This window comes from Mycetomoellerius zeteki, unplaced genomic scaffold, assembly GCF_001594055.1.
Source record: "Mycetomoellerius zeteki isolate Tzet28-1 unplaced genomic scaffold, Tzet1.0 scaffold267, whole genome shotgun sequence".
NCBI classification, from domain to species: Eukaryota; Metazoa; Arthropoda; class Insecta; order Hymenoptera; family Formicidae; genus Mycetomoellerius; species Mycetomoellerius zeteki.
In genome coordinates this window covers 189,123-201,348 of record NW_017257246.1, presented here as the reverse complement: position 1 = coordinate 201,348, position 12,226 = coordinate 189,123, and the positions used below count along the sequence as shown (strand labels likewise).

Genomic DNA, 12,226 nt, shown 5'->3' with positions numbered 1-12,226 from the left:
CATTCGCATTCACGTTTTACGTGCCTTGTGCCGCGATCAGTCTAATCCGGTACCGAAATATCGCGTGTAAAACGAAAGCGTTTTTCATAAGTTCTGTCCATTTATAAAATTATATAAAACAAGAATGTTATAGCAAGCATCGAGACAATCTGCGTGTAAAAACCGCTCGACTCGGGGCTCTTCGCACGCGGAACTAAAACGACGAGAGCTATTATCTCACGGATAACTCAAGCGGAGAAGAATAATTACATACATAAAATACTTGACAGTAACTCCGACTAGATGTAATCGCGGTGACTTTCGTGACACTCGGTAGACGCGCCGCGCCGGTAGCAACTAAACAGCTGACGGTTCTAAAACCGCGCTTAAACAAGCAAACGCGGGGCCGCGAAACAGTGACGGATCAATGCGCGACAACAGATGTTTTGTATACACACGTGGGTTGGACTAGTTCCGTAGATTAGCTAAATTAACGCTAATTAACGCGCGAAAAAGGCAAGAGAATGTCGGCGACGAGCGAAGCGACCACCGTGCTGCTGAAGAAAAGAGAAAGGACGCAGAATTGGATCCCCGAGGAGAAGAGCGCCCTGTTCTCCCTCATCAAGCACCATGTGAGCGCGATCGAGAACAAAAAGATCGACGCGGCCGCGTCCGCGAAGAAATCTGTCGCCTGGCAAAAGATTTACTGCGCGTTCCGCGGCCAATTCTCCGCTGATCGGGACATTACCAGGATCAAGGAGCAGTGGCGGAGGATGAAGGCGCAGGCGAGGATGGAGATGTTCTCGTACGCCGAAAAGGTTTAGATCGCGTAAAATTATTATTCGAGAGGCACTTCTTTCCCTTTACTAAACTAAGGTGATCTTAAAAAGGGAAGAGAGCAATTCATTAAAAAAAAATTCAATATTGTAATTTAATTCTGACAGGTAAACATTCTTTTATAATTGTTAATGAAACACATGAACAGTATTATATTATTATATTTGTAAATAACTAATGACACTTAATTACATTATTCAAGTTATGAGATTACATTTTATTTTTTAAAATTGTACTTTTCTCTTGAATGTGTTTTACAAATGAGATATCTGAGTTTTTAAATAAAAATCAAAATTTTTTATACGTTATATTTGAAAATTATATATTTTACACTTATTATTTTCACATTTAAAAGAAGGATAATTCATAATTGTTAATTAATTGCGACAAAATTTGGAACGTTTTGAAATGAGACGAAGAGTTAAAATTCGGGGATGGCCCCTCCTAATTTGGAACGGTTGGTCACCATTCTAAACTCTCTTTTCTTTTTCTGATTTCTTCCCCGCCTTTGGTCACGCGCAGGTACGAACCCTGGGACCGGACGTGGCCGCCAAATCTCGTCCGCCGAATCTCTCGATCGAAGTGTGGCGGCTGATGGAAAGCGTGCGCAAGAACGATTCCGAGAACACCGATCGTTCGGACGATAGTCAGGACAATGAGAATCCACTGAATCGGATGGCGATACAGGCGATCCTGGATAAATTGACATTACCCATGGAAACGCCAGGTTGAAATATATTGACTATCGCGATTTTTTTTTTCATTTTTTTTCCTCGAGCTTCCGGTTGCTAATTTTTAAAAATTGTTTTGCGCAAAATTATAGAAATAATTGTTTAGAACCGGAACAGGAGATTAAGATCGAGGTCAATAGCGATACCGAGGACGAGAGTAATCACGGCGAACTGTCGCGACAAGTGTCGGAGGACGATTTCTTGCAGCAGAAGCGTCCCAGGATCACGACCGAGGACGAGCCCGTCGATCTTGAGCACAGAATCACTTGCCCTGACAGTGCGTCGACGTCCCGCGTCGGCAATGGTACTTGACGTTTCAATGCATTCGGTAGACTCGAGTTAAGTGAGCGCTTGCTCTGTTATTGGTATATTCTTCTAGATCATCCATTAGCGGATCCAAAAGTTTCTCAAGGAGGAACCATTGTTTCGCCACAAGCAAAATTTTTTTAAGTTCAAATATGTGAAAAGATTATAGAACATTAAATTATTACATTGAAAAAGTATTATTTAAAATTTAAATGTATAATTCATACATTACATTCATATATCAAACATATAATTCATACATTACATTCATATATTAAAATATATAATTCATACAAAAATATAAATAATTCAAACATTTTATTTCAAATTATATTAATATAAAAGAAGAATAATATAATAGAATCTATGTTTTTTATATCTAGGAATATATTAAAATTGTGATTAAACATTTCAGAAATATTGAAAAAAAAATATATATATAACATTTTGCTACGAATTCTTTGAAAAAAAGAAGACTCCGAGGGAAGGGCCATGATTTCATGATCATTCACCAGTGAAATCATCCAATCAGACGTTTAGATCTAAAAGAATACACCAATAGCAGCGAGCACTCGCTTAACTGTGAGTCCACTGAATACGGCGCAAAAATTGTGTTCAATCCAAATCTTACTCGTCAACGACGAGATCTTAGCGAAATGTTTTATTTTCGAGCGGTGGAACACAACGACACGATGAATGAGCTCGAGTGGAACAACGGTCTGGCAACCTGCGACAAAGATAAATCGGTACAAAGAGCGACATGGATTTTCAAGTCTACCCAACGCGAGCACGAGATCAAGCTGCGGATGTTGCACATTGAATTGGAGCGCGCGGAGCTGCAGAAGCAGGCTGCCGTTAATGAGCTGAAAACGTCCGAGCTCAAGAAACAATTGATGCAGGATCAAGTCAATGAGTACTACAGGTCGGATCCGGATGACTTTAATTATCCCCGTTTTTACCAATGTAGTTTAATTTATTTTCGGTTCAATCAACTCTTCATCTTTTTCTAGTTCTAAAATTAGAAAAAAAAATTAAAAAGGAGTCGAATTAAGGTTAAAGTTAATCTACATTGGCAGAAACAGGTAATAATCAATTAAATTAATAAAATGCTCCGATTAAATTAATTCGACAAAATTTCTCACAGCAAAGTTTCTCATTATACATATAAATCGTTATTCTTATAATTTAATTTTTCTTTTCATTTCTTGGATAAAAAATTAATCTCCAAAAAATTAGTAGAATACAGATATTGCGTAATCAAGTTAATTGGAATTTAGTTGAAATCACTCCGAGGAAGTAATTGCGTTTGAATCTATGGAATTCACAATATTCCCGACACAAGCGCCACGATGCCAACCAGTCGTAGCTGAGTTTCGCGTTCTAAGAATAGTGTTTCGTTCATGACTCGTTCATCAGCTTGGCCTGTCGGTTTGCCAAGTTTTCGCCATCGCTAGCCTTCAGATCCAGACTATTTCGTGATCGGAAAAATGCAACGATCGATTACAACGTTTTCGCGAAGCATCTCTGCGTTAAGGTATCGGAAGAATTCCGCGGCTTTAAGTCGAACAATTGGTCGATCGTTTTTAATTCATACTTTATACCCGGCGTTTTCCTGTCGCAAACATAGATCCCGATATCGTCTTTATTCGCAGTAATTCATACCGACGTCTTCTTCTTTTCGAATTTAGGAATATCTTGTCTTCTTACATATGTAAATAGTTGTGTATTTTTTCAGCATGGCTCAGATCTGTGATATGACTCGAGTAGATGCCATATCAAAATTATGTAATAATTATTAGGCGGAAAGTATAGCTGATATAACCCCTGAATAATATTTTATTTCTAAGCGGAGCTTTTCGCAGTTGCAAATGCAATTGCTGCATGCAGCAAAAACTGCCAATTCTTTCATATGATTGGTTATACCTTTAGATCCAGCAAGAAACTAAGAACAAAAATCAATTATATTAAAGAACCTTACAATAGTTGTTTTTTCTACTGAACACAGCTATTGTTATATTTAAAACGTACTTTGTTACAGTCAAGTGAGAATGGTTGGAGAACGTGGTTCGGGTGCTGGCAAGGGAGGAGGTAGTGGCGGTACTATTCGTGATGCTGGTGGTTCTTTCGGAAAGATGGAAGCTGCCCATGAGGATCAATACTTCTATAATCTGGTCAGTATATATTTCAGTATTAATTGTTTATCAGATCAACGATCTCATTTGTTTACACAAGTCTGAAATGTTATTTCAGCAAAAGGAACAGTTACAAAAGATGCGAGAGAGTTTGCACGATGAGATCTCATTCCACGAGGAACAGATCAAGCGTCATCAGGAGGCTATTAATCGTCACAAAAAGCGAATTACAGATATGGATCAGAAAGAGTGAACAAAGTTATATTAGCGTGATACTCCAGCTGATTGGCGGTTTTATTATTGGTTTTGATGTAAGAAAATAGATTGAAAATAGTAGACCTAACGGGAGTATCACGGTCTTCTGTATAAACTGTTACATTACATAGATATTAAATGTAATGCTCTTAATATATATGTTACTTGAATATTGAATGATGTTTCCTTGTATATTGTATGGATCGTTTTTAACGAGATTATCGATACTTTGTACTTTGAGGTGTCTGCAAGATGCAGTATACTGCAATATACTTTAAAATAAAATGTATCTTTCATTGTTGCTTAACCTTTTCTTGGACGTTGAGCCATTTTCGAGGCGCGCCAATTCTGATGCTAGTTTGTTTTGTCCCCGTTTCGTATAACCTCGTCAAATAGTTTTCCGTTTAATAAATAGTCAAATTCACGTTTACGTAAAGTATACATTCTACGTAAAAATTTTTTTTATCAATATCACAATGCTCGGACGTGTTTTCAGAAAAACTTGCAGATATAGGTATTCAATTCAAAATATATTTAATTCACTGATGATGTATTCCACCATGCTTTGCATGCTTTGGGTTATTCTTCCTAACGCTCTGATATAAAAAATGAACTATTCCTTCCAGCTTTAGACATCTTAATGAAAGAAAGAAGCACGATTCGAAGATGGATCAGACGTCGTTCGGCGACATTGCGTGTGAAACAGAATATTATTACAAGCAGGTGACGAAAATATTTTCGTAAAACGTCATTTTAGAGTCGATTGGTAGCTGCGACGTAGTAAGGCGTTACGAATAATCAGGACAGGAAATTGCTGAAAGTCGTCAAGGAGAAGACGCAGAACGAGGTGAAACACATGCAGAGAGAAGTGCAAATCATGAAGAACAAGATTGATGAATACAATCGCGGCATAAGCGAGAATCTGAGATTTCTGAAAAACCTAGAGAAAGATTTATCTGCTGGCGACAAGAAGACCTAGGCAAACGAAACTTCTATATAAACTTTCAAAAAAATGCAGAATAAATATATTAATGGATTTATCGATATCCATGATATAAAGCAATAACAAATTTCACTCGTAAATTGCTTAATGTTTATTCCGACACACACACATATATATATATATATCTAACGTGTTTATGTGTATATGAGAAAATATGCTGTATCGAATATATAATTGAGTTAATTAATTTTTAAACCGTTTTCTTTCACAATGATATTAAGGACTGGCTTATTAAATTTGTGAAATGTCTCAATTTACACAATTATTGTGGGGCACCATGTATCGTATAGAAACTTTAACGATCTTACTTTCTTCTTTTCAATGTCTCTTAAAATAAATTTTTTAATATTTTTCAAATATTTTCATTGTCGCTTTCATATCGATAATAGGATTTTTAATCGCATCGACGAGGTTTCTATTAAGGAATCAAATAATAATTAAGATTATTATTAGCGCATTACTATTAGAGCAGTATCAAATTGACCATGGAATTAAGATTTGAGATATTGATTGCAAAAATTGGCATACGAATATGATTAATTACCTAGATCTTATAATAATAGGATTTTTAGGGCTGCTATTTATAGTCCTTATTTTAAGATTGTCTTAAGCGATGTCTTAAGATGCTAATGCGGCTCTCTTGAAGATAGTCTTAAATTTAGGACTCAACTTTAAAATACTGGCCTACACTACAAATTCAAGTGTGTATGTACAAAGTGATCGCTATATATGTGTGCGTGCGTGCGTGCGTGCGTGTGTAATTATTAGAGTTTGAGCGAAATTTCAGTTTCGGTTTCGGCCGAAATTGAATGACCGAATTTGACAACCGAATATTCGTTTTCGGTTTCTAATAGGGCCGGACTCTAATAGTGATTATATTGACTTTCCCTATAAAAATGACATTATATTATACGTTTAAATGTGTAAATCCATTTTTGATACAGGTATAGGGTGTTATTTTAACATGGAAAACTAACATGACCTACATACTTATATCGTAATCACTTCTTTCCTACCCTTGGACTATTCAGGCGATTGGAACGAGCGTTCGTATTTGGCGCCAACGGGCGAGTGACTCGACGCGACTCGACGCTTTCAGCGGGACTCGCTCGGTCGATGGGAGATGGCGGTGAGCGCGGGCACACGGCGCAGCGAGGCAGCGCCACTCTAGCATGGCGGCGGCGGGCAGTCGGGTCGGTCTGGTCGACGGACCGATGGTAGCGGGCGATCGTCGCGCCGCCCAGTGTCTCGCGGTTCATCGATCAGTGTGGTGTGTGTCGCGCGTTGTTGTTCCGGGAGATCTTTTTTTTCTCCCCTCTCCCTCGAGTGGTTCTCTGGTCCGTCCCCGACGTTTATTACGAGTATACCGTCCTCGCGCCGTCATCTTACGCGGAACGTCGTCCAACGTCGTCTCGCCGGTCTCGCGCCTTTCCTTTCACGTTCCCCGTCAATTCGTGCGCGTGCATAAGTACGGGACGGGCGCCGGGCGAGCGGGGCCCATCGGGATCACGGGATAGAAAGATGCGACTAAGGATACGCTGGATACTTGTGCTTAGCACGGCTGCGGTGATCCTCGCGGGATGCGACGCCGCTACCGAGGTAAGTTTCCATCAATCTCTCCGAGTCGCGAGTCGTGACACGCGGCCACGATGCGGCACGACGGGCGGAAAGAGGGTGGAAGAGGAAGAGGAAGAGGAAGAGAAAGAGGCGGCTGGCTGTCTCTCTTCGCGTTTCGCGAGACGAGAGGGACGCGCGCTCTTCGTTTTTTCACGTCTTTCCTTCCATCCATGCATATATCAGCGACGTCGCGTAAGACACGCTCGTATACATACCTACGTATTGTACGACTAAAGGTAAAAGCACACGCCTGCCTTTCCCTCTGTAGCGTTAAGTGTTACGCCGCTATTGAGGCACTCTCGCATTCTTGGCGTCTCGTCGAGCCAGTGGTGTTCAAATCGAGGCCCCCTGAAGTGCCTGAACGCTTTCGCGTTACGATTCACTTCGCGGTCTCTCTTTCGCGCGGGATGCTCCCCTCCTTCTCGTCCGTGATTCTATTTTCAGAAAAAACTTTTCAAAATTCAAACGGTTAAACAAAACGGTCTCGACTTTCGCCGACTTAAAAGGGCATGCGCGCCTGTTTACCGTTCGAAAACAAAAACACTTTTTTTCGGAGCAACATCTGTCAAAGGAGCGCGCCGGATTGGAGAATGACACTCTCCTTCCTCCGTCTCTTCCTCTCCGTCCTCTGTCTCTCCGCGAATTCGAACTTTGGTTCCGGTATATATAATAATAAGCGGACCTTCACGCCGAGGGAGTCGCGCTAAAGATGGAGTTTATCTTCCCGATAGCGGCGTAACGAGGACGTCCGCGTTGTTAGCTTTGTTAATAGAAACTCTGGAAAGAATCGGAGCAAGTTTGGCGCGCGCAATCTTGGCAATTCGCTAACGAGAAAAAGTGGATTTTGAAATTAAGCGTTTGGACGCGCTCGATCTCGGAAGGAATAAACGAACCGCGACAGATGCCAATTTTACGTCGTATCTGTTTGTTTCTTGTTTATGTTTTTATCGTTAAAATTCCCGCGGCCGTTCGTTAATTAGTAAGCGAGAATTCTATATTGTAACTCGCGCCGTGCACGCTTTTTGCATTACGCGGAATAATGGCCGTTCTAATGACGGTGGCAGGGTAATTCGACGGCGGCAAATACGAGAGCAAAATATTTGTAACGTTCTGTGCAGCGCTGGGGGGTTTTTTTTACGATACGCGTTGACTAATGGCTATATATCGTAGCAATTTATAAAGGCACCCGCGGTATCGGTTGAACAAGATATTCGACCAATTTTATCGTCACGTCACGTTACGTTACGATACTTTACGCTCTCGCGTAAAAAGCATTTTCTCGAAAAAGAGGGAGGCAACAAAAATAAAAACGGAGCATCGCGTTTTAGATTTTATTGTCTGTGAAGTGAGGAGGGAGAAAGAGGGAGATCGATCCCGGAGCGCATCACTCGCGTATCGCAACGGAAAAACAGCTTTAGGGTAACCGGCGCGGACGGAGGGATCGAGAGCGCAAGGGCGTAACGTGCTGAATTTCGTGACCGCGAGGCAAAGTTCGTGTTACGATATTTGTCGGCTCGAACCTTCGATATTCCGACGTTTCGCCCGAGAATATTTAAAATCGCTTCTCGGTCGTCGAACAATTAAAACTACTAGAGAAATTCTCATATCTCAAATTACGTTCCCTTGAGGCGTCGAGAGCTTCTTTCTCCCGGTTCGGTCTCTCCGTCACGTTGAAAAAAATATTGTCTCGTGAAAAACGAGAGAAATTCGGCGCGAATACATTTCGGAGGAAAAGCAGCAGTCTCTCTCTCTCTCTCTCTCTCTCTCTCTCTCTCTCTCTCTCTCTCTCGAGCCGAATAACGAGCATAAATCCCGTACACCGCGCTTACACGGAGCGTAGTTACATTTTACAATTGCGAGAGGACCTTTAATGCAAGCGGCGGAAGAAGAGGAGGAGAAGAGAAGAGTCGCGTCCCGAAAGGCCGGCTGGTTTTAGCGGCCGATGAAATATCGCCGGTAATAATCTCGCTGTCTTCGTGCGGAAAATGCATACCTCGGTGGCGCGGGTCGCCTCGTCGCCACGCCGCTTAACTGTAAGAGGAGCTTATAAATATTCTCTCGTATCGCTGTCGCCGTCGCCGCCGTCGTCTCCGTCATGGGTCTTTAGTCGAGAAAAAGAGTCGTTTCATAATAGCGCGAGGTTCGTTATCGATGCGCTTCCGTCGAGTATCGTCCGCTTCATCAAGTTACCCGAAAATCGAAACTCTCTTATAGGTATCCCTCGTGAAATCTTTTCCCGTGCAATTGTTTCAAATTAACGTGACGCATTTATACGCGTCCAATATCGAATGCTACGATACGTTCGCGAAATCCTCTATTTGTTTTCCATGAATCTATGGATCGCGAGAATAGGTCGCCACGTATGTGTGCGCGCGCGTTAAATTGCTTCCCGGTCTCTCCCAACAAAGAAATGTCAATAGGTGACTGCGGGTTCGTTCCGTGAATCCCCGTTTCTTGTTATCGGAATCGGAGAATGAATATACGACGAGCAGACGTCGTACGATAAATAAAACTTGGCTCGGCGATTAAAACAACGATCAGCTGATGGTAGGTTTAATTTCGCACGGCGGCTTGCCGCGTATTATTTCAAGAAAAGCCGCAAGTCGCGTGAGCGAAAAATTCTTCTTGGAAATCTCGCTTTTTTTCGCCAGAAGCAGCACCGAATGTATGACGACAATTCACGAATGATGAACATTAATGGCCTTTTACGGCGACGTCTGATTCGTCCGTCGTTAGATGGTGTCTTGTGGCTGGTATATACTGTACGTATATACTGGTCGAGTTATGTACGCGCGCGCGTGTGTGTCTGTACGCGTGTGAAGAGAACGAGGGCACGTCTTTCGATACGACGCGACGCGACGGTGTGAACCGGTGTATGTACGGCTGATTGTAAGTGTTCGCTCCTTTCCTTCGTCGTATACCTATACGAGTCGATAATTGATAGACAGCAGTGACAACGACGTCGCGTCGTCGTCGTGGTCGACGGTCGATTTCGCTCTCCTCTGTTTCTCTCTCTCTCTCTCTCTCTCTCTCTCTCTCTCTCTCTCTCCTCTCTGCGAGGAAGAAATTAAGTTTGATTAATATCGTAACGCAAGTATGGAGACAGTAACGTCGGGAAATTGCGAGCAATTGAGCATCAAGTGGATTTTTGCGGTATCGATGACGCGAGCATTGGTCGCGCACATTTCGTTAATTATTCGTCCGTTCTAATCGGCTAATATATCGTAGAATACCAGGGCGATTAATATGCAACTTTGCTGGATGCCTATATTCATTTCGCCCGGCAACCTCCATGATCAAACCTGTTCCGTTTGCCGATGCGAGTAAATCGAGACGGATTCTATTTACCTCGGCGAACCATATTGTTCCCGCTTCCAATTATGGTATAAATTTTATGCAATTACGTTAATGCGTTTCGAGAGACGATACGGTTGCGACCGATATGCAATGAGGGAAGTAAACACATTTTCTAACTAATATACTTAATTACATTAAAACGTTTACGTTGAGGTAATTTTTATTCGCGATACGCTCATTTAAATATAAAATATTATTATCGGAGAAACTTTTTTTATTTTCGCCAGTTACCGTGTAACTGGCTATTTCGTCAAGTTTCTAGAGCGATTTAATAGGTTTAATTAATACTTGTGAACGCGCTATATCCTCTACCTCTATCACTCCCTTCCTCCGAGTATCCACGTAGTTGTGGGACAAGTTGTCGTTGGAGGGTGTCTCCTTATTTGGTCCGTTCGAGTACGTGAGGTGGAGTCTTAATTCGTGCAACTTCTCGATAAGATACATCCTGCAGTGAGCCAACCCCGAATCTCACCGAAGAATCGGTTTGTCTAATAATACACAAAGTTGAGTTATTCGCGGATGTGTTCTTAATGTATTGCAAAATAGCGTTTTAAAAGATAAGAAAATCGGAACTTGCTTATTAATGGAAATTATACCATAATATAGGTTTCTATACGAACAGAGAAAGGATGGAATTACGTTTGATCAAAATCGAGAAAGATCACCATAAGATTTTTCCTCCTCTGTAAGATTTATATCGAGAAATATCGAGCGAGATCTTTGAGATTCCGTACGACAAGGTAGTTATTAAATGATTTTCGCTTAACGATACGTTGGAAAAAGGATCGCAAGTAGGTCGACTTTATATCTGAAATAATCGCAGGGCTCGCGGCGGCACGCGACTATAACGGGGAGAAGAGAAGCTTCAGGAGGAAAGAGGTGGAGGAGGAAATATCGGGGTCAGACGGTAATTTTCGTATGAGATTCAAGTATTTTACGAGCGCCGCCCATTAAACGCCCACGAGCAAAGCTCTCCCGAGAAATCTGCACTTTTTTTCCTCTCGGACTATATATTCCACACAAGTTCCCCGTGAATATGCATTCTAATAAGCATTCGCATAATGGTTTCCCTTTATGGATTTTCTTCAACGCGCGATATGTGTACTTGGAATTTAACTATCGGTCCAGTCTTGTTCAATATTTCCATTATATTCCGACTCTCGCGAGTAGCATCACGATTCATATAATATCATATCAGCGTGTTCACCGCGCATGCTGATAGAATATTGTATAGGTAATATTATATGTATATATGAAATGAATAAACGAAGATAATAAAAAGTAAATAGACGGTAAAGCAGCTTCTCAATAACGGGACATCGAACGAGAGAATCCGTACGATACGTGGAGAGGGAGGATAAACCTTCGGGATCCTTTCTACATCCTCGTTATAGTGTATCCCATCGCGCTTCGTCTCACTTCGAGTCTCCGCGTCTCGTCGAGTTCCTTTGAGATAAACTCGTCATCGTCGTCGTCGTCGTCGTGGTAACGATACCGTGTTACGTGTGCGTGATCGAAATGATTTTCTGTAAAAAGTAATTTTATATATTGCAACGCGAGCGTTTCTCCACTTTGAAAATATATGTATGTCGACCGAGACCATCGCGCCGGTAAAGGCGAGCCACATCAAAGGCAGTTTAGGTAAAGGGCGTTATCGGATACTTACTTAAGAATTAATGTAACCGTAGTGCGCGCCACTATGTACGCAACGCACACGAGTGCGCGACGAGTGCAACGATCGAACGACGTAATTGCAGCGATGAAAATTTACATTATATGAGTACATAAATGGAAAAGCTAAATTATACCTCGTATAACAAATTAATGACATAATAATTAGTAATTGCCAAGTTAATTAAAACCACCTCGCCCTTTTTCCCTATTTTGTATAAAACGAATTATTGAATAATGTGTGTGATGATAACTGCGTTTCATATTACATTTGTATATACACGCGTGCACGTGCACGCACGCACGCACGCACGCACGCACGCACGCACGCACGCACG

The 12,226-nt window shown here is 41.6% G+C and overlaps 4 protein-coding genes across 5 annotated transcripts in view; all 4 read left to right on the top strand.

Annotated features, from left to right (window-relative positions):
- The first annotated feature begins 54 nt into the window (after positions 1–54).
- LOC108724016 (uncharacterized) lies at positions 55–2,863 on the top strand. The gene is made up of 4 exons (XM_018450120.1): positions 55–797; positions 1,339–1,543; positions 1,654–1,851; positions 2,526–2,863. The coding sequence occupies exons 1-4, from the start codon at positions 504–506 to the stop codon at positions 2,861–2,863; spliced, it is 1,035 nt and encodes a 344-aa protein (XP_018305622.1). The 5' UTR covers positions 55–503.
- A 379-nt stretch (positions 2,864–3,242) lies between these two features.
- On the top strand, positions 3,243–4,331 carry LOC108724033 (ATPase inhibitor mai-2, mitochondrial-like). The gene is made up of 3 exons (XM_018450165.1): positions 3,243–3,387; positions 3,892–4,024; positions 4,104–4,331. Exons 1-3 carry the CDS (start codon positions 3,341–3,343, stop codon positions 4,236–4,238), a joined length of 315 nt encoding a protein of 104 aa, XP_018305667.1. The 5' UTR covers positions 3,243–3,340; the 3' UTR covers positions 4,239–4,331.
- A 142-nt stretch (positions 4,332–4,473) lies between these two features.
- Positions 4,474–5,255, top strand: LOC108724034 (uncharacterized). Of its 2 annotated transcripts, none has more exons than XM_018450166.1 (3): positions 4,474–4,754; positions 4,867–4,963; positions 5,043–5,255. In XM_018450166.1, exons 1-3 carry the CDS (start codon positions 4,717–4,719, stop codon positions 5,217–5,219), a joined length of 312 nt encoding a protein of 103 aa, XP_018305668.1. In that variant the 5' UTR covers positions 4,474–4,716; the 3' UTR covers positions 5,220–5,255. The 2 variants fall into 2 exon arrangements, with proteins under 2 accessions (XP_018305668.1, XP_018305669.1); XM_018450167.1 differs by having other exon boundaries at positions 4,873–4,963; positions 5,043–5,252.
- Positions 5,256–6,437: 1,182 nt separating this feature from the next.
- Sdc (Syndecan) overlaps positions 6,438–12,226 on the top strand; it is a 92,693-nt gene continuing 86,904 nt past the window's right edge. Inside the window, exon 1 of the mRNA XM_018450215.1 lies at positions 6,438–6,842. Coding sequence (XP_018305717.1) covers positions 6,765–6,842 — 78 coding nt within the window. The 5' untranslated portion in view covers positions 6,438–6,764. The remainder of the gene's footprint in view (positions 6,843–12,226) is intronic.